The 19994-nt window shown below is 38.9% G+C and overlaps 1 protein-coding gene and 1 pseudogene across 7 annotated transcripts in view; one reads left to right on the forward strand and one right to left on the reverse strand.

The window, feature by feature from the left end:
* RAD21L1 (RAD21 cohesin complex component like 1) overlaps window positions 1-18226 on the forward strand; it is a 40839-nt gene extending 22613 nt beyond the window's left edge. For 4 of the 7 annotated variants that reach the window (XM_025263726.2, XM_044927779.1, XM_025263725.2 and 1 more), the window contains 6 exons: window positions 1171-1397; window positions 1626-1725; window positions 2555-2679; window positions 5842-5937; window positions 9977-10054; window positions 16665-18226. In XM_025263726.2, the coding sequence (XP_025119511.1) occupies window positions 1171-1397; window positions 1626-1725; window positions 2555-2679; window positions 5842-5937; window positions 9977-10054; window positions 16665-16853 (815 nt within the window). In that variant the 3' untranslated portion in view covers window positions 16854-18226. The remainder of the gene's footprint in view (window positions 1-1170; window positions 1398-1625; window positions 1726-2554; window positions 2680-5841; window positions 5938-9976; window positions 10055-16664) is intronic. The other 3 variants (XM_025263728.2, XM_025263729.2, XM_025263730.2) reach the window with 3 other exon arrangements.
* LOC102389929 lies at window positions 14434-15050 on the reverse strand (annotated as a pseudogene).
* Window positions 18227-19994: the final 1768 nt, after the last annotated feature.

Genomic DNA, 19994 nt, shown 5'->3' on the forward strand with positions numbered 1-19994 from the left:
GTTGGCAATTTGATCTCTGGTTCCTCTGCCTTTTCTAAAACCAGCTTGAACATCAGGAAGTTCACGGTTCACATATTGCTGAAGCCTGGCTTGGAAAATTTTGAGCATTACTTTACTAGCGTGTGCTGCTGCTGCTGCTAAGTTGCTTCAGTCGTGTCCGGCCCTGTGTGACCCCATAGATGGCAGCCCACCAGGCTCCCCCGTCCCTAGGATTCTCCAAGCAAGAACACTGGATTGGGTTGCCACTAGCGTGTGAGATGAGTGCAATTGTGCGGTAGCTTGAGCATTCTTTGGCATTGCCTTTCTTTGGGATTGGAATGAAAACTGACCTTTTCCAGTCCTATGGCCACTGCTGAGTTTTCCAAATTTGCTGGCATACTGAGTACAGCACTTACACAGCATCATCTTTCAGGATTTGAAAGAGCTCAACTGGAATTCCATCACCTCCACTAGCTTTGTTTGTAGTGATGCTTTCTAAGGCCCACTTGACTTCACATTCCAGGATGTCTGGCTCTAGGTCAGTGATCACACCATTGTGATTATCTGGGTCGTGAAGATCTTTTTTGTACAGTTCTTCTGTGTATTCCTGCCACCTCTTCTTAATATCTTCTGCTTCTGTTAGGTCCATACTATTTCTGTCCTTTATCGAGCCCATCTTTGCATGAAATGTTCCCTTGGTATCTCTAATTTTCTTGAAGAGATCTCTAGTCTTTCCCATTCTGTTGTTTCCCTCTATTTCTTTGCATTGATCACTGAGGAAGGCTTTCTTATCTCTCCTTGCTATTCTTTGGAACTCTGCATTCAGATGCTTATATCTTTCCTTTTCTCCTTTGCTTTTTGCAAAGTTAGATATTTTATGAAACTTCAAAACTGAGTGACTTCCCTCTCAATGTGCTCCCTGCTCCACAGTTTTCAGTTGTCCACTTAGTAGGTCAACTGCCTCCTAAGCAGTTTACAAAATGTGTTAACCCTTGGCTGCTGAGACACCCTAGCTGTGCAAAAACCTTAAAAGGATAATTTTCAGTAGAATGAATTTTCTACTGGGATTTTCTTACCAAGGCAACTCTGTAGGGTGTATTGTGTTAGACATTTCTTAGATATGCAGTGCCTAGAATATCATTTTACAGAGCTGTACAACCTATCACATTTGTACATATTTCTTATATTTAGATATTGCTGAAAAAAGAAAAGGCAAAAACAGGAAATTGCTCATAGATCCAGTCAAGGAGATCAGTAGCAAAATTATGCATAGACAGCTTACTTCCTTTACGGACACACTCATGGTTTTGGAACTTGCACCTCCTACCCAAAGATTGATGATGTGGAAGCAAAAGGGAGGAGCAGATATACTTCTGTCAACTGCTGCCCAGGATTTGACTCATGCTGAACTGAAAATGGTAACAGTTTCCATACTTTTACATGGGTGCAATGTTTGGTGATAAATAAATACATATTTATATTCATATATGCAACAATTTAAACCCATGAAAAAACACCCCCTTACTTTTGAATTAATTTGCTCGATGTATGTACATGAATTATAGTTTTTACTTTTTAGCATATGTGCTTGTATTTTGAATTGCTTTACTTGTACAAAAAATGAGGAAAAGTGTATATTTTTACAGTTGTTTACAAAATGCTTTGTGTCCTCTGGCTTTAAACTTGGAAGAAAATTGATACAGAAGGAGTCAGTAAAGGAAGAAATGGAAAGCAAAAACATATTAGGTGAGACATCCTAATTCTGTTGGTGTTGAAGGGAATGTTGTAGAAACAAAAACGTGATTTTACATTTCAAAATAAAGATGGGACCTAATTCCATATTCCCAAATGTAAATGCTCTTAGAAGAATACTTGAACTTAAAAGAAATCGTTAAATCAGCATTGTATTTTTCTATGTGCAGATTAATTTTTGTCCAACAAACCACCTTAAAAAGATGAAGTATATATACTATGTGGGCTATTCTTAATCTCACCCTTTCCCACCTCCCTTATCCTCATAGGCAGTACTCACAAGCCTTTGATAAAGAAAATTTTTATATCTAGTAGGATAATATATCACTTTAAGACAACTAACCTGAGAAATCACTTGATAAGAATAGCATTTAAACAATACAGTTAACCTGAAACATAGACATTTCTATCTCCCAGAAAAGACATGAAATATTAATAATTATTATTGTGACTATTATAAAGGAATAATAAAACCAACTTATTATTGTGGTGAATGAACTCCTGCTTCCTGGAGGCATTAAAATCTGCTGAACAATATACCAAGATGGGCTTGAATTATCCATGTTGTCTTGAGAGTTGAATGTGTGGGAGCAAGTGTGGAGGAGATAGTTGATGGAACATGGCAGTAGAGGTGATAAAGAGGCAAATGAGGGGAAAGGGAAATAAATATGTGAGACTTGGGGTGCTATCAGAAAGCTTGTGCATCCTTAAATTCGTGGATTCTAAGTTGTCTGTCAAAACTTTTCTTTTGCAAAAGCCATATTCCAGTTTTAAGTTTGAAAGAAACTTTGGTGAAATCTTTTTTACTTCCTTAACAATTCAGAGACCTCCATGATGGAAGAGCCAAATTTCCTGCAGGAGTTAAGTCAACCTAAAACTTGGAAGGAAGTGACTGATGGATCAAAATGTAGTTCTCATGAGAATACCAATAAAAACATTAACTCTGATGTAAGTTAATCAAAGAGAATCATAAAAATATTATCTTCCTGACATATATAGTGAAATAAAATTGAGACTCTGGTATATCTTCTTACATTTATAGTTTATATTTCATCTTATGTTATTCTATATCTTCCTTAGTATGCAACAGTACTGCAGGGTAATACGTAATTTCCATCCAAAACAGTTTTTCTAGAAGTTTAAGATATAATAGTAAATCACAAGATAAGTAGTTTCATACTGAAATAGTATTTTGCATGGTACACTGAATAAATTATTATCTGTGAACCTGGTCATATGCTAAGGCCTCACATTCAGTATACCAAGGAATTCTTAAAAACTCTAGACAATACACCTATTAAAAAGAAATATGCCCATGTTTTCCTTCTATTCATAAATTCACCCTCCTATCTCTATGACTAGTATGTGTTAGATCCATGAATTACCTTGGTCTTGAATCTGAAGTGAAAGTGAAAGTCACTCATTCATGTCTGACTCTTGTGACCCCATCAACTATATAGTCCATGGAATTCTCCAGGTCAAAATACTAGAGTGGGTAGCCATTCCCTTCTCCAGGGGATCTTCCCAAACCAGGGATCAAACCCAGATCTCCCACATTGCAGGCAGATTCTTTACCAGCTGAGCCATCAGGGAAGCCCAAGAAGACTGGAATGGGTAGTCTATCCCTTCTCCATGGGATCTTCCTGACCCAAGAATTGAACTGGGATCTCCTGCATTGTAGGTGGATTCTTAACCAGCTGAGCTACCAGGGAAGCCCAGTCTTGAATCTGAAAGAATATCTAAAGATCCGTTACCAATAAAATTATTTTTTTTCTATTTGAAAAACATAGTTATTAAAAACATAGTTTTAAACAATGTGCTTTCCAGTATTTTCCCAGTGTCACTTTCAGTTCAGTTCAGTCACTCAGTCATGTCCGACTCTTTGCGACCCCACAGACTGCAGCACACCAGGCTTCCCTGTCCATCATGAATTCCCAGAGTTTGCTCAAACTCATGTCCATTGAGTGGTGATACCATCCAACCATCTCATCCTCTTGTCGTCCCCTTCTCCTCTGGCCTTCGATCTTTCCCAGCATCAGGGTCTTCTCCAAGGAGTCAGTTCTTCACATCAGGTGGCCAAAGTATTGGAGTTTCAGCTTCAGCATCAGTCCTTCCAATGAATATTGAGGACTGATTTCCTTTAGGATTGACTGGTTGGATCTTCTTGCAGTCCAAGGGACCCTCAAGAGTTTTCTCCACCACCACAGTTCTAAAGCATCAATTCTTCAGTGCTCAGCTTTCTTTAAAGAAAGAGGATGAGATGGCTGGATGGCATCACTGACCCGATGGACGTGAGTCTGAGTGAACTCCAGGAATTGGTGATGGACAGGGAGGCCTGGCATGCTGCGATTCATGGGGTCACAAAGAGTCAGACACAACTGAGCAACTGAGCTGAACTGAACTGAAAGTGTGTAATATTCACAGAAATTAAAAGGGAAAACATGATAGGGCTCCACAAACATGTATATTAAAGAATCAAATGCAACCCATTATACTCATGCAAAGAGTACATCATGAGAAACGCTGGGCTGAAAGAAGCGCAATCTGGAATCAAGATTGCCGGGAGAAATAACAATAACCTCAGATATGCAGATGACACCACCCTTATGGCAGAAAGTGAAGAAGAACTAAAAAGCCTCCTGATGAAAGTGAAAGTGGAAAGTGAAAAAGTTGGCTTAAAGCTCAACATTCAGAAAACGAAGATCATGGCATCCGGTCCCATCACTTCATAGGAAATAGATGGGGAAACAGTGGAAACAGTGAGAGACTTTATTTTGGGGGGCTCCAAAATCACCACAGATGGTGATTGCAGCCATGAAATTAAAAGACGCTTACTCCTTGGAAGAAAAGTTATGACCAACCTAGACAGCATATTCAAAAGCAGAGACATTACTTTGCCAACAAAGGTCCATCTAATTTAGGCTATGGTTTTTCCAGTGATCATGTATGGATGTGAGAGTTGGACTGTGAAGAAAGCTGAGCGCTGAAGAATTGATGCTTTTGAACTGTGGTGTTGGAGAAGACTCTTGAGAGTCTCTTGGACTGCGAGGAGATCCAACCAGTCCATTCTGAAGATCAGCCCTGGGATTTCTTTGGAAGGAATGATGCTGAAGCTGAAACTCCAATGCTTTGGCCACCTCATGCGAAGAGTTGACTCATTGGAAAAGACTCTGATGCTGGGAGGGATTGGGGGCAGGAGGAGAAGGGGACGACAGAGGATGAGATGGCTGGATGGTATCACTGACTCAATGGATGTGAGTCTGGGTGAACTCTGGGAGTTGGTGATGGACAGGGAGGCCTGGCGTGCTGTGATTCATGGGGTCGCAAAGGGTCAGACACGACTGAGTGACTGAACTGAACTGAAAGTGAAAAGTCAATTAAACTATACCGTAGGAAGCTTCTAACTTAGTCACAATCATAGATGCCAGTTGGGGAATGGAGCTTGGAGACAGGTTGAAGATGAAAAGGGGTCCAACAGCTTCTATAGTGATGAGAAAGGAGCAATGGGGAATGGAGAATTTATCTTCTTCCACTTCCCTTCCAGCGGACACAGTTTTTCTTCACTCTTGCCATTGGCAGCTCCAGCAGCAGTGACAAGAATCCTGTCATAGCCCTAGGAAGGGATATTAATATCGCTTCTCCCATTCTCATTCCCTCTGCTTACAGTTCTTCCTCTGCCACGTGGTTCTGGCATGAAATTAAAGGTAGGGGACTAGGGCAAAGACAGACTGCTTCAAAAGAAATGGTCTCAGATGCACAGCAGCAGAGACTTTTGATATGAAGTCTGTGATAGTGATAGAAATAGGCAGGAAAAAGATATTGGAGGAATAAGAATATAAGATAGAATATAGAATATAGGAATAAGATATAGGAGGAAAAAAGCAATGAGGGCAGAACATGCAAGTTCTTCATGTGTGGGAGGCATAAAGAAAACAGGAATATCTAAGTCTGGGATATTTCAGAAATGATATTTTGAGAATGCAGATAGTATTTTAAATTCGTTTTAGAAATGAGCATCCATGTGATTAAATCATTTAACAAAATGAGGTTGTTCCTGTGATGGCTACTACTACTGTGACGGCTTACCTACATTTCCCTGATTTGCTTTAGCAGGATATTGTTGAAAGGGTGTCTTCAGCTGCTGAGGAATCATCTTTAATGAATGCCATCTTGGCACAGGAAATTGAAAATTGTCCAATGGAATTGGTAAATAGATGTATAGTCTTGAGAATGTTCTTTAAAACTTTGTTCCTAAATAGTTAGCACCTTATTTACCCCAAAATTATTTTTAGCTGTCATGTTACTTTCTAAAATTACAGTTTAAATTTGTGATCTTAACAAAGATGTGTATGATTAGCTTGACAGAGCATATGTAGAATTGCTTTGATCTTTTATTCTTTCTTTGATTTATTTTGAAATTTCAAGTAATGTTTTAAAAGATATGAGATTTTTATGCTTATCAAATGTAGTCCTGGTTAAAATGTTGATAGTCATTTTTTAAAGTTATTAAAACATCTCTAAAGAAACAGAGCTGTATCATGGGGTATGCCTTAAGACATTTGAAATTTTATTTTTCAAATGAAAAAATGTTCTGACTTCTAGAGATCAGAAAAAGGGAATGGTCTTTACTGACCATTTCCCATTCCTGACTGTATTTCTTATCTGTTCACCATTTGTGGAAATAAAATAAGAATGGGATTGAAGGTTAAAGCATAAACTTCAGGTAAAGGAATACAAAATTCAAAGGGAATGGTCTACAGAGAGGACCACAAGTCCATAGCAAACCCTGAGCTAATATCGGACTTACCTGACTCCACAGAGATTACTATCACCTTTCTATAATCCCTGTCCTACAGTGCTGAAGGCATTTTTAAGATTGTAATAAATTTTGACAAAAAGTTTCTTAGTAAACAATATTGAAGCACCTAGTAATGCCTAATATTAGTTTGTTTTTAGATAAATTATCTGTATAATGAGTTCCAAGACTACTAAATTGGTTTTTTTCATATGACTGAATTCTCTGGATAATCTAGGACAGAATAAATACCTGAAATTTTTACCTGAAGCGTCCAAACAGCTGAGCCAGAAGACAGCTGAGTCACTTTCACCTTTCTCTTTGCTTCTCAGTTCACGTCAGTTCAGTTGCTCAGTCGTGTCCAACTCTTTGTGACCATGAATCACAGCATGCCATGGCCTCCCTGTCCATCACCAACTCTTGGAGTCTACCCAAACCCATGTACATAGAGTCGGTGATGCCACCCAGCCATTTCATCCTCTGTCATCCCCTTCTCCTCCTGCCCCTAATCCTTCCTAGCATTAGGGTCTTTTCTAATGAGTCAACTCTTCGCATGAGGTGACCAAAGTATTGGAGTTTCAGCTTCAACATTAGTCCTTCCAATGAACACCCAGAACTGATCTCCTTTAGGATGGACTGGTTGGATCTTCTTGAAGTCCAAGGGACTCTCAAGAGTCTTCTCCAACACCACAGTTCAAAAGCATCAATTCTTCGGCGCTCAGCTTTCTTCACCGTCCAACTCTCACATCCATACATGACTACTGGAAAAACCATAGCCTTGACTAGACAGACCTTTGTTGGCAAAGTAACGTCTCTGCTTTTAAATATGCTGTCTAGGTTGGTCATAACTTTCCTTCCAAGAAGTAAGCATCTTTTAATTTCATGGCTGCAGTCACCATCTGCAGTGATTTTGGAGCCCCAAAAAATAAAGTCTGACACTGTTTCCACTGTTTCCCCATCTATTTCCCATGAAGTGATGGGACCGGATGCCATGATCTTCGTTTTCTGAATGTTGAGCTTTAAGCCAACTTTTTCAGTCTCCTCTTTCACTTTCATCAAGAGGTTTTTTAGTTCTTCTTCACTTTCTGCCATAAGGGTGGTGTCGTCTGCATATCTGAGGTTATTGATATTTCTCCCTGCAATCTTGATTCCAGCTTGTGCTTCTTCCAGCCCAGTGTTTCTCATGATGTACTCTGCATATAAGTTAAATAAGCAGGGTGACAATATACAGCCTTGACGTACTCCTTTTCCTATATGGAACCAGTCTGTTGTTCCATGTTTAGTTCTAACTGTTGCTTCCTGACCTGCATACAGGTTTCTCAAGAGGCAGGTCAGATAGTCTGGTATTCCCATCTCTTTCAGAATTTTCCACAGTTTATTGTGATCTACACAGTCAAAGGCTTTGGCATAGTCAATAAAGCAGAAATAGATGCTTTTCTGGAACTCTCTTGCTTTTTCGATGATCCAGCAAATGTTGGCAATTTGATCTCTGGTTCCTCTGCCTTTTCTAAAACCAGCTTGAACATCTGGAATTTCACAGTTCACATATTGCTGAAGCCTGGCTTGGAAAATTTTGAGCATTACTTTACTAGCGTGTGAGATGAGTGCAATTGTGTGGTAGTTCGAGCATTCTTTGGCATTGCCTTTCTTTGGGACTGGAATGAAAACTGACCTTTTCCAGTCCTGTGGCCACTGCTGAGTTTTCCAAATTTGCTGGCATACTGAGTGCAGCACTTTCACAGCATCATCTTTCAGGATTTGAAAGAGCTCAACTGGAATTCCATCACCTCCACTAGCTTTGTTCATAGTGATGCTTTCTAAGGCCCACTTGACTTCACATTCCAGGATGTCTGGCTCTAGGTGAGTGATCACAGCATTGTGATTATCTGGGTCTTGAAGATCTTTTTTGTACAGTTCTTCTGTTTTTTGTTTGTTTTTGTACAGTTCTTCTTTGCTTCTAGACACAGGTTATTTTTACATATGGTCAAGAAAACCACAACACAGCACAAGTTCAGCTGTTTTAATGATCAACTAGGCTTTCCACACAATGGACTTAGCTGTAGGGTATCCAGATAGCTCAAGTAGACAGGCTTTAGCAAAGTGCACAGACTATTTTTTCTGAGGCTTTTCCTGGTTAGTTTAGTTGTACAATATAGGTGAAGCTGCAATCTCATGGATCTTTAACAAGGAGTTGGGCCATTACTTTTCACATTTGAAAAATAGCTTTTGTGTATTTAACAATAAAATAAAACATTAGTAATTGGGTGAACTAATTTATCCCAGAATCAACCAGTAAGGAATAAACATAAACATTTTACCTAGAATTTAGAAAACTGTACAGAATAATATTGACCATATTTTCAGATCAGTCTCTTTGGCATGTAAGAAAGGATGCTGTATAGGCAGAACCAGGAAGCCAGTGCAGCTGGCAGGAATGGGGACTTGGCAGTCCCTTTAGCCTTAGATGATTTAAAACATCATATAGGATATTCTGAAGCTTTCTGAAGTCATCTTGGAGTCGATGAAATTGAAAGCACTGTTAGGAAGTGTCTGGGCTCCAGAGGTATACGTGAAAGCTTGACAAACAGTGGAGCTGTAATAAGGGTAACACAGAAGCTGTTAGGTTGCATGATAACAGAGATAACATAGGAAAAATTATAAAGTATTAATAGGTCAGATCTGTGCCGCTTGCCCATCCCCACCCCCAAACCCTTTATAGGCATGCTTTTTTATCAGACTTAGCAGCACTTTTCCTATGCTCAGTTCTGTTCTCAGTTTATAAGTTGTTAGTTGGTAAGGAGACTTAGAGTGAGTTCCTGTGAAGGGATTTCAAGTTTACAATTTTTAAATATTATGGTGTTTCTGCAAGTGACTAAAAACTGAAAAGAAGATTGAAAAGTTGGATCTATTTACATAATGTGAAAGGCAGTGTGTTGATCTTTTTTTCAACAAGGCATCCTTGAAATTTGAAAGGTTCCTAACCCAATTGAACACAACTCACTAAACATCAGTTATTGTTAGAACCTTTATATCACCAGATAAATTCAAATAAAGATCTTTATAATGCAGTTCTTCTCTAACTTTATGTTTACTCCTGTCATCTGAGTTCAGATTGACCAGAGCTGGGACAGTCCTAGCCAAAAGTGGTCATCTTTACCTTTAAAAGTAAGGGTACAATGCCTGGGATGCATCACCAATACAGATGCAGAATCTCCTACTCTGGAGCCCCTTGTCAGAAGATAGCCTGGGAGCATAGATATCAGCCTATAAAAACTGAGCTGTATCTGTTTGTTAGTCTTATTCTCTCAACTGCAGATGATAACCTCCTTATTTGGCAGGACCCCATGTTACGGTTGTGTGTCTTGTGTTTCTTTCTACACTATGGTTGGCAGATAGTAAACAGTCAATAAATTTTGATTAAAGGAAATATTTTATCAATTTTTCAAACAGGAGTCATGGGGGAATGAACAAAATATTGAGGCAGAAAAATGGAATCTAAGAATACTTCAGATGTTACATAGTTTGCAGGTAAGACTTGGTAGGGTTTATCAACACTGTTTTTAGTTTTAAAAATAAAAAGTTGAGTTCAATCCTCTAGATATTAATAAAAATGAAACCATTTTCACTGTGTTCTTGTTGAGGCCAAATTACTCTATAGTGAAATGTATTGTAAGCTGTATACCCAGGGCTAAGTATGAGTTTGTTTTTGGTGCCCATATGCTGTAATCAATTCTTACCCATATGCATGTCCCTAGACATCTATGCTATGTCTCATTCTTGTGTTGAGCAGGCTGTCAACTAATTCTCAATATGTAATTAAATTTATAACAGTTTAAGAACAAAACAGATAATTTCAAAATTTAACATATTTTTATAAAAATAATTCATGCTTAGTCACCCAGTCGTGTCTGACTCTTTGCAACCCCATGTACTGTAGCCTGCCAGGCTCCTCTGTCCATGGGATTTTTTTCCAGGTAAGAATATTGGAGTAGGTTGCCATTTCCACCTCCAGAGAATCTTCTTGACCCAGGAATCAAACTACTGCAGGCGAAATCTTTACCACTGAGCCATTAAGGAAGCCCCATCCATGCATATAATTTTGAAAGTTCAGTATACAATGCTGTAAGGCTAAAAGGGAAACACAGAAGTGTTTTGTCCTATCCCCTCCTTATCCCTAAGTTCTGCTTTCCAGAGGAAACTGAACTATTTCTTTTAGATTTATATCTATACTTCTAATTACAAGTTCTTACTCCTCTATCCTAATATTTCAGCTTTACATTTTATCTGCTGAGTTCTTTCAACAGAAAATGAAAATTTAACTTAGTTATATCTCCCCAACCCCAGTCTATCTTCAGCACAGTATTCAGCCATTCAGTTCAGTTCAGTCGCTCAGTCGTGTCTGACTCTTTGCGACCCCATGAATCACAGCACGCCAGGCCTCCCTGTCCATCACCAACTCCTGGAGTTCACTCAGACTCACATCCATCGAGTCAGTGATACCATCCAGCCATCTCATCCTCTGTCGTGCCCTTCTCCTCCTGCCCCCAATCCCTCCCAACATCAGAGCCTTTTCCAATGAGTCAACTCTTCGCATGAGGTGGCCAAAGTACTGGAGTTTCAGCTTTAGCATCATTCCTTCCAAAGAAATCCCAGGGCTGATCTCCTTCAGAATGGACTGGTTGGATCTCCCTGCAGTCCAAGGGACTCTCAAGAGTCTTCTCCAACACCACAGTTCAAAAGCATCAATTCCTTGGTGCTCAGCTTTCTTTATAGTCCAACTCTCACATCCATACATGACTACTGGAAAAACCATATCTTTGACTAGATGGACCTTTGTTGGCAAAGTGATATCTCTGCTTTTTAATATGCTGTCTAGGTTGGTCATAACTTTTCTTCCAAGGATCAAGCATCTTTTAATTTCATGGCTGCAGTCACCATCTGCAGTGATTTTGGAGCCCAAGAAAATAAAGTCTTTCATTGTTTCCCCATCTATTTCCCATGAAGTGATGGGACCAGATGCCATGATCTTCGTTTTTTGAATGCTGAGCTTTAAGCCAACTTTTTCTCTCTCCACTTTCACTTTCATCAAGAGGCTCTTTAGTTCTTCTTTGCTTCCTGCCATAAGGGTGGAGTCATCTGCATATCTGAGGTTATTGATATTTCTCCCAGCAATCTTGATTCCAGCTGGTGTTTCATCCAGCCCAGCATTTCTCATGATGTAGGCAATGGCACCCCACTCCAGTACTCTTGCCTGGAAAATCCCATGGACAGAGGAGCTTGGTAGGCTGCAGTCCATGGGGTCGCTAATAGTCGGACACGACTGAGCGACTTCACTTTCACTTTTCACTTTCATGCATTGGAGAAGGAAATGGCAACCCACTCCAGTGTTCTTGCCTAGAGAATCCCAGGGACGAGGGAGCCTGCTGGGCTGCCGTCTATGGGGTCGCACAGAGTCAGACACGACTGAAGCGACTTAGCAGCAGCAGCAGCAGCACTCTGCATATAAATTAAATAAGCAGAGTGACAATATACAGCCTTGACATACTCCTTTCCTCATTTGGAACCAGTCTGTTGTTCCATGTTCAGTTCTAACTGTTGCTTCCTGACCTGCATACAGATTTCTCAGGAGGCAGGTCAGGTGGTCTGGTATTCCCATCTCTTGAAGAATTTTTCACAGTTTGTTGTGATATACACAGTCAAGGGCTTTGGCATAGCCAGTAAAGCAGAAGTAGATGTTTTTCTGGAACTCTCTTGCTTTTTCGATGATCCAATGGATGTTGGCAATTTCATCTCTGGTTCCTCTGCCTTTTCTAAAACCAGCTTGAACATCTGGAAGTTCAGGGTTCATGTACTGTTGAAGCCTGGCTTGGAGAATTTTGAGCATTACTTTGCTAGTGTGTGAAATGAGTGCAATTGTGCGGTAGTTTGAACATTCTTTGGCATTGCCTTTCTTTGGGATTGGAATGAAAACTGAACTTTTCTAATCCTGTGGCCACTGCTGAGTTTTCCAACTTTGCTGGTGTAATAAGTGCAGCACTTTCACAACATCATCTTTTAGGATTTGAAATAGCTCAACTGGAATTCCATCACCTCCACTAGCTTTGCTCCTAGAGATGCTTCCTAAGACCCACTTGACTTTGCGTTTCAGGATGTCTGGCTTTAGGTGAGTGATCACACCATCGTGATTATCTGGGTCATGAAGATCTTTTTTGTACAGTTCTTTTGACTATTCTTGCCACCTCTTCTTAATATCTTCTGCTTCTGTTAGGTCCATACCATTTCTGTCCTTTATTGAGCCCATCTTTGCATGAAATGTTCCCTTGGTATCTCTAATTTTCCTGAAGAGATCTCTAGTCTTTCCCATTCTATTGTTTTCCTCTATTTCTTTGCATTGATTACTGAGGAAGCTTTCTTATCTCTCCTTGCTGTTCTTTGGAACTCTGCATTCAAATGGGTGTTATCTTTCCTTTTCTCCTTTGCCTCTAGCTTCTCTTCTTTTCACAGCTATTTGTAAGGCCTCCTCAGACAACCATTTTGCCTTTTTGCATTTCTTTTTCTTAGGGATGGTCTTGATCCCTGACCCCTGTACAATGTCATGAACCTATGTCTGTAGTTCTTTATTGCTCTAGAAGATTTCTTCAGCTTTATCCTCATTTTTATTGAACTTTTTTGTTTTCCAGGAGTTTTTTTCTCAGTTTTTATTTTGTTTTATTAATAATTTTATTATTGATTATTTTATTTTTAAATTATTTTATTTTATAGCATCTGAACAGCTACCCACTCCAGTATTCTAGCTTGGAGAATTCCATGGACTGTATAGTCCATGGGGTCACAAAGAGTTGGACACTACTGAGTGACTTTCACAATCTATTTATTTACATTTAATAGTTTTATTGAAGTATGATTAACATAACAATAAACCATACCTATTTTAAAATATACAGTTAGATAAATTTTGATGTATTTATGGAAACTCTCACCACAGTCAAGATAGTGAACATATCTACAATCTCCAGAAGTTTCTTTGTGCCTCTTGATAATCCTTTGTCTCATCTCCCCCACTGCTCCCCCTCCCCCAGCCCCCAGCAACCATTGATCTGTTTTCTCTCAATAGTATCCTAATCATTTTTTGTGGATGGTATCTTCTCTTAATTTTCCAAGGTTATAGCTTTCTCCTACTGCCCTCATTGTCTGTTTCCTTAGTGATTCTCTTGGATATTAGAAATTTTATCCAAGTGTTTAATAGATCTTTGGTTTTTATTTAAGAATGAGACACCAAAAAGCTGATTGGAGGTTATATAAGCATGGGTGGGGCTTATAGACTTTTTGTCTTCATAGCTAGATAATTTTGGGTGTCCCCACCCCCGCCAATACATACGCACACAGATGTCATTATCTATAGAATTTTTTTCCTTGGAATGGTCTATTTTTGCATGGTCAAATCTACTGTCTAGAAGATATAAGCATGACGTCCATGGTTGAGGAAACAAAAGGGAGTAAGGGAGAAGCTGGCAGTCTCACTGTTTAGATATTAGAATTTCCCTTAATCCCCCAGTTTGTAACACTTCTCTTCCACTATCCACAGTGCCTCGTATTCCAAGTCTAAAACCTCATGGTTGGTACCTCCAGAAAGACAACTTTCTGCCTCCTGCTAGGGTTCAGGACTAATGGTCTCCTGGTTCTGGAGGTGGTATGGTAAACCTGAGGGTCTAATTGTTTTCAAGTAGCCTTTTAAGGAATTCTCATATTTTTATCTTCACACTTAATTTCCAGCTTATGACATATTGCTGCCTATAATCACTGATCTTTTCCTAGGTTTTCTTTCATTTAGGGATTTTGTTTCTGTTTTGTTCAAATGTGTTTGTTGGGATGGTCTCCCACTCATCTTGATTTTGGATTCTTTGGTGCTACTTCTGTCTGAAGCAGCATCCTTCAGTAAGCCTTGCTTTTATTCCTGTAGGGTGGCAAGAACAAGGAGCAGCCAACACACAAAACCACAAGTGTTTGTGCACGGCTAGAGCTGGTGGTGATTTTATAGTATCCTGGGCATTTCACATCCATAGAGTAGGAACTGGGGCTCTGGACCATGTGCTTCTTCTCATGTTTCCTCTTCTCCTTTTTTGGAGAAGGATGAAGGTGATCCTTTGCAAGAGGCATCTCATAGGGAGGTTTTCACTGCTGGAAATGCTCATTTTTCCCACATTTTTCATGTTTTATTGTACTTACACTCAAATTTCACCATTAAATACTGAGCATAAGTATATGCTGGCCTTATGTCCAGATTTTTGAAATGCAAAGGTAAATTGATGAATGGCTTTAACAATGTGATATATTAGACACTGTAAAATATATTAAACAATTAGAGAATCTAGAAGGAAAGTAAAATTCTGTCTATATACATTTACCCATTTAGTGGCACAAATAAACTCTATAGGGAAAGGAAGACAGATATAAAGCTTTGGGTTGCAGTTGGAGGAAAAACCCATTTGGGACTGAACTGAGAGGTCCTTGGTTGCTGACAGAATCTCCCCTGACTTCAGAATTTAAACAAACTAGTGAGTTTTTTGATTGGTATACAAAAACCACTGAATTGTGTAAAATCCCTATTAGTCATGAGAAACAGAAGGAACAAGATTGACTAAGGAATTGGTACATGCCAATTTGAGTCATTGGGTCTGGCCAGTCAAAAGTGAGCAGGGCTGGCTAGAGGCTGAAAATCCATTGGATGTTGCGGTTCACTCATCTCAGTCTAGAGGTTACTACATTCCTCAAAAATTCTTGTTCTCCAAATAAGTTCCTTAAATGCTTTCCATAAGCAGGGTCTAGGTTCTGTATCTCAAATTGTCTTGCCTTTTGCTGGTTCTCCTCTCTGCTGGCATTTAGGTTTCAGCTTTCTCTAAGTCTGATAAGTCTTCCACTTTGTATTTCTCTTCTTCATTTCTTTACCTTTATTTTAGAGGAGCTCCTGGAGGAAACAGAATAATCCTCTCAGGGTATTTTTCAAAAGGGTTCTTGAAATTTACAAGGCTGTCCCTGCTCTCTCCCTGGGGAAAACCACCCAATCCACATCTTGTCTCCTCAAGAGAGGGAATAAATGAAGGCTTGGCATGCTATCTCAAAGGCTGCTGACACTGTGCTATGCTACTCCTTTGGTTGAGATTAAAGTATGATAAAATATTTAACTTGTCAATTTTTTAAAAGTTAGTGTTGGTTGCTCAGTTGTGTCCGACTCTTTGTGACCCCATGGGCTGTAGCCCACCAGGCTCATCTCTCCATTAAATTCTCCAGGCAAGAATACTGGAGTGGGTAGTCATTCCCTTCTCCAGGAGATCTTCCAGAGCCAGGGATTGAATCTGTGTCTCATGCATTACAGGCAGGTTCTTTACCATCTGAGCCATGAGTTAAATGTTATGGACTAGCAAAAAAAAAAAAAAAAAAAAGACCTTTGTATATGGTCTTTTTAAAAAAATGCTTCACGGCTACCAAATTAGTACAATATTCACAGGGATACTGGCCAGTATTCACCATAGTATTTCTAACTAAAACACAATACTCCTTCTCTAGAAATCTGATTCCAAGTGCAGTCTAATCAAATACTTCATTGTACGTCAGTTTTTCAAGTAGATTCACAGGTGTCCTGTAGTGAACCAATGCCTTTTTAATCTGTGCAAAGAAACTGGGAGATATTTATTTAGTCATATTCCCCTGCCATTACATTTATACTAGAGTTGTTTAGTTAACTCCACCCTGCAGTACCTATAAAACAAGCCTGACAGGCTGATAATCATTGTTTTTGAAGATTCCCAAGGTCCTGTGGACTTTTTTCTGCCTGAAAGTCTCAATTAATTGCACTTTTCCCAGGAGCCATTTATGTTAACATCAATAGACCTAACATTTGTATAACACATTGAAATTTGTATAACACTTTAGAGTTCTTTTGCGTGTATTTTCTCAATGAACCAAGCTGTGCTCAATGACCTGTTTTTTTATGTTTCCTAATCAATCATTTGCATTTCTCCATTTAAGAATTTCAGTCACTTATCAAAAATACCAATATTTATTGTTCATTATACATCCACAGCCTGCTTTGTTTCTAATGATCTTATTTCCCTTTCCTCTTTTATAATTGTTTTCCCAGGAATCCAACAAGATGGGAATGCAGTACTTTAGTCTGATGAAGCTCTGCAGAAATAGTGACCGGAAACAAACTGCTGCCAAATTTTATAGCTTTCTTATCCTGAAAAAACATCAGGCTATTGAGCTGAGCCAGAGTGCTCCCTATGCAGATATTATAGCTACAGTGGGACCAATGTTCCATAAAATGTGAAGGAAATCCAGAACATGCAGATTTATGTCATCATTGGAATTTCTGTATAGATTGTTCAGTTTAATGCAGAAGCTGTCTGGAAGCAGCTGAAGGTCTGATCCATTTCATAGATAGGTTGAGCTCATATTTCATAGATAGATAGGTTGAGCCCATATTTCCTCTTTGTAAGTTCAGAATAAGCATAGGCATAATTAGAAACCTACATGCTTCCAGAAATAATTGTAGCTAAGTAATATTTTTAACTTGGTTGACTTGAATGCATATCATTTACCATTTCCTTGACTTGAATGTTGCATTTAGGATACATTTTAAAAATACTTTGTGTCTTCAAGGATTTTTATAAAGTGGATTATTTACTTAAATTTTATAACTTAATAATTATTAATTATTAATAAATATTAGTAATTAATAATTAACACTTTCTTATTTCTCCACAACAATAATTTATTTGATTATACTGCATATCACTCTTGGTTTGATATAATGCCCTGGCTTTTAATCTAATATCTTAATCGAAGAGTTATAAAATTTTTCTTAGTCTCAAATTATATGAGTCTAATATAATATGGCTTTAGTCTAATTATAGTTCATGCAACCTGTTTATTTACTATTAATGATTATTATGGCTATCATTTATGTATCAGCAAAACTAACATTAGAAAAAATTAATGGATGCTTATTCAACATGTTGTTTTCAGCTATAATTCAAGTAAAGGTAACTAAAATAAATGTTCTTTATATGGTGTATACTGAGCATTTTTGACATTAAAACCAAAGTTTTTCTTTCTTAGTTGAAGTTTGAATTAAGAGATTTTCATGTAATGCTCTGTGAGCTCCATACTATTGTATCCGGAATTATGCTACAAACGAAATTCTAAATGGCCCCTTTGAATGTATTAACTATAAGTTTTAGATGTCAAAATTCCCTTTTTTAAAAATTTCCTTTAATTTTTAATTAACACACGAAAGATTGACTTTTTTATTTTAGTGCACAGTTCAATGAATTTTACAGGTATAGATTCCTGTGAGCACCATCAGAACCAGGGTACCAAAAAAATCCCTTGTACTAATCCTTTGTAGTCACACCCTTCCCCCATTCTAACTCCTGGTAACTACTCTTCTACATGACTATAGTTTTATCCTTTTAAGAATGTCATACAAAAGGAACTATATAGTAAGTAACCTTTTTTCAGACTGACTTCTTGCATTCTAATCTTTGAGATTAGTACAAATTGTAGCATATATCAGGGGTTCAATCCTATGTATTGTTAAGTAGCAGTCTGTTGTCTGGATATACCACAGTTTATGTATCCATTTACCCCCTGAAGGACATTTATATTGTTTAACAATTAAAAATAGAGCTGCTGCATACACCTGTGTACAGTTTTTGTATGAATAAGTTTCTAATTTTCTAAGGTAAATATCTAGGCCTGGGTCATATGGCCAGTGCATGTTTAACTTTATAAGAAACTAACAAATTATTTTCCAGATGTACCTTTCTGCATTCCTATTAGCAATGTATGTGAGTTCCAGTTGACTTTTTGTTTACTTTTTTATTTGGAGATAACTGTAGGTTCACATGAACTTGTGAAAAACAATACGGATCCTGTATACTCTTCATCCAATTTCCCCAGTGGTAACATCTTACATATTTATAGTACAGTATCAGGGACACTGACATGATACAGTCTGCTCACCTTATTCATGTCTCACCAGTTTTACATGCACTCATTTGTTTGTGTGTGTTTAGAATGAATGTGTTCACTCAGTTGTGTCCAACTCTTTGCGACCCCATGGACTGTAGCCCACCAGGCTCCTCAGTCCATGGTATTTTCCAGGCAAGAGTACTGGAGTGGGTTGCCATTTCCTTCTCCAGGGGATCTTCCCAACCCAGGGATCGAACCCAGGTCCCCTGCACTGCAGGCAGACGCTTTACTGTCTGAGCCACCTGTGTGTGTTTAGTTCTATGCAATTGTATTACATAGGTGGCTTCATGTGACCACCACCACAGTCAAGAAATAGAACAGTTCTTTCACAGGAATGACCTGTTACTTTTTTGTAGCTACTGCCACTTCCTTCCTTACTTTCCTCCCTAGCCCCTGAAGACCTTTAGCCTGTTTTCCATCTTTATAATTTTGTCATTAATATAGTTGACTTTTGCAGGTTAATTTTATACCCTGTTACAGTTACAGTGCAGTCACTCAGTCGTGTCCGACTCTTTGCAACCCCATGAACCACAGCACGCCAGGCCTCCCTGTCCATCACCAACTCCCGGAGTTCACTCAAACTCATGTCCTTTGAGTCGGTGATCCCATCCAACCATCTCATCTTCTGTCATCCCCTTCTCCTCGTGCCCTCAATCTTTCCCAACATTAGGGTCTTTTCAAATGAGTCAGCTTGTCGCATTAGGTGGCCAAAATATTGGAGTTTCAGCTTGAAACATCAGTCCTTCCAATGAATATCCAGGACTGATCTCCTTTAGGATGGACTGGTTGGATCTCCTTGTAGTCCAAGGGACTCTCAAGAGTCTTCTCCAACACCACAGTTCAAAAGCATCAATTCTTCGGTGCTCAGCTTTCTTTATAGTCCAACTCTCACATCCATACATGACCACTGGAAAAACCATAGCCTTGACTAGACGGACCTTTGTTGACAAGGTAATGTCTCTGCTTTTTAATATGCTGTCTAGGATGGTCATAACTTTCCTTCCAAGGAGTAAGCGTCTTTTAACTTCATGGCTGCAATCACCATCTGCAGTGATTTTGGAGCCCCCAAAAATAAAGTCTGACACTGTTTCCACTGTTTCCCCATCTATTTCCCATGAAGTGATGGGACCGGATGCCATGATCTTCGTTTTCTGAATGTTGAGCTTTAAGCCAACTTTTTCAGTCTCCTCTTTCACTTTCATCAAGAGGCTTTTTAGTTCTTCGCTTTTTGCCATAAGGGTGGTGTCATCTGCATATCTGAGGTTATTGATATTTCTCTCAGCAATCTTGATTCCAGCTTGTGCTTCTTCCAGCCCAGCGTTTCTCATGATGTACTCTGCATATAAGTTAAATAAGCAGGGTGACAATATACAGCCTTGACGTACTCCTTTTCCTATTTGGAAACAGTCTGTTGTTCCATATTCAGTTCTAACTG

The sequence above is a fragment of the Bubalus bubalis genome, chromosome 14, assembly GCF_019923935.1.
Source record: "Bubalus bubalis isolate 160015118507 breed Murrah chromosome 14, NDDB_SH_1, whole genome shotgun sequence".
Taxonomy (NCBI): domain Eukaryota; kingdom Metazoa; phylum Chordata; class Mammalia; order Artiodactyla; family Bovidae; genus Bubalus; species Bubalus bubalis.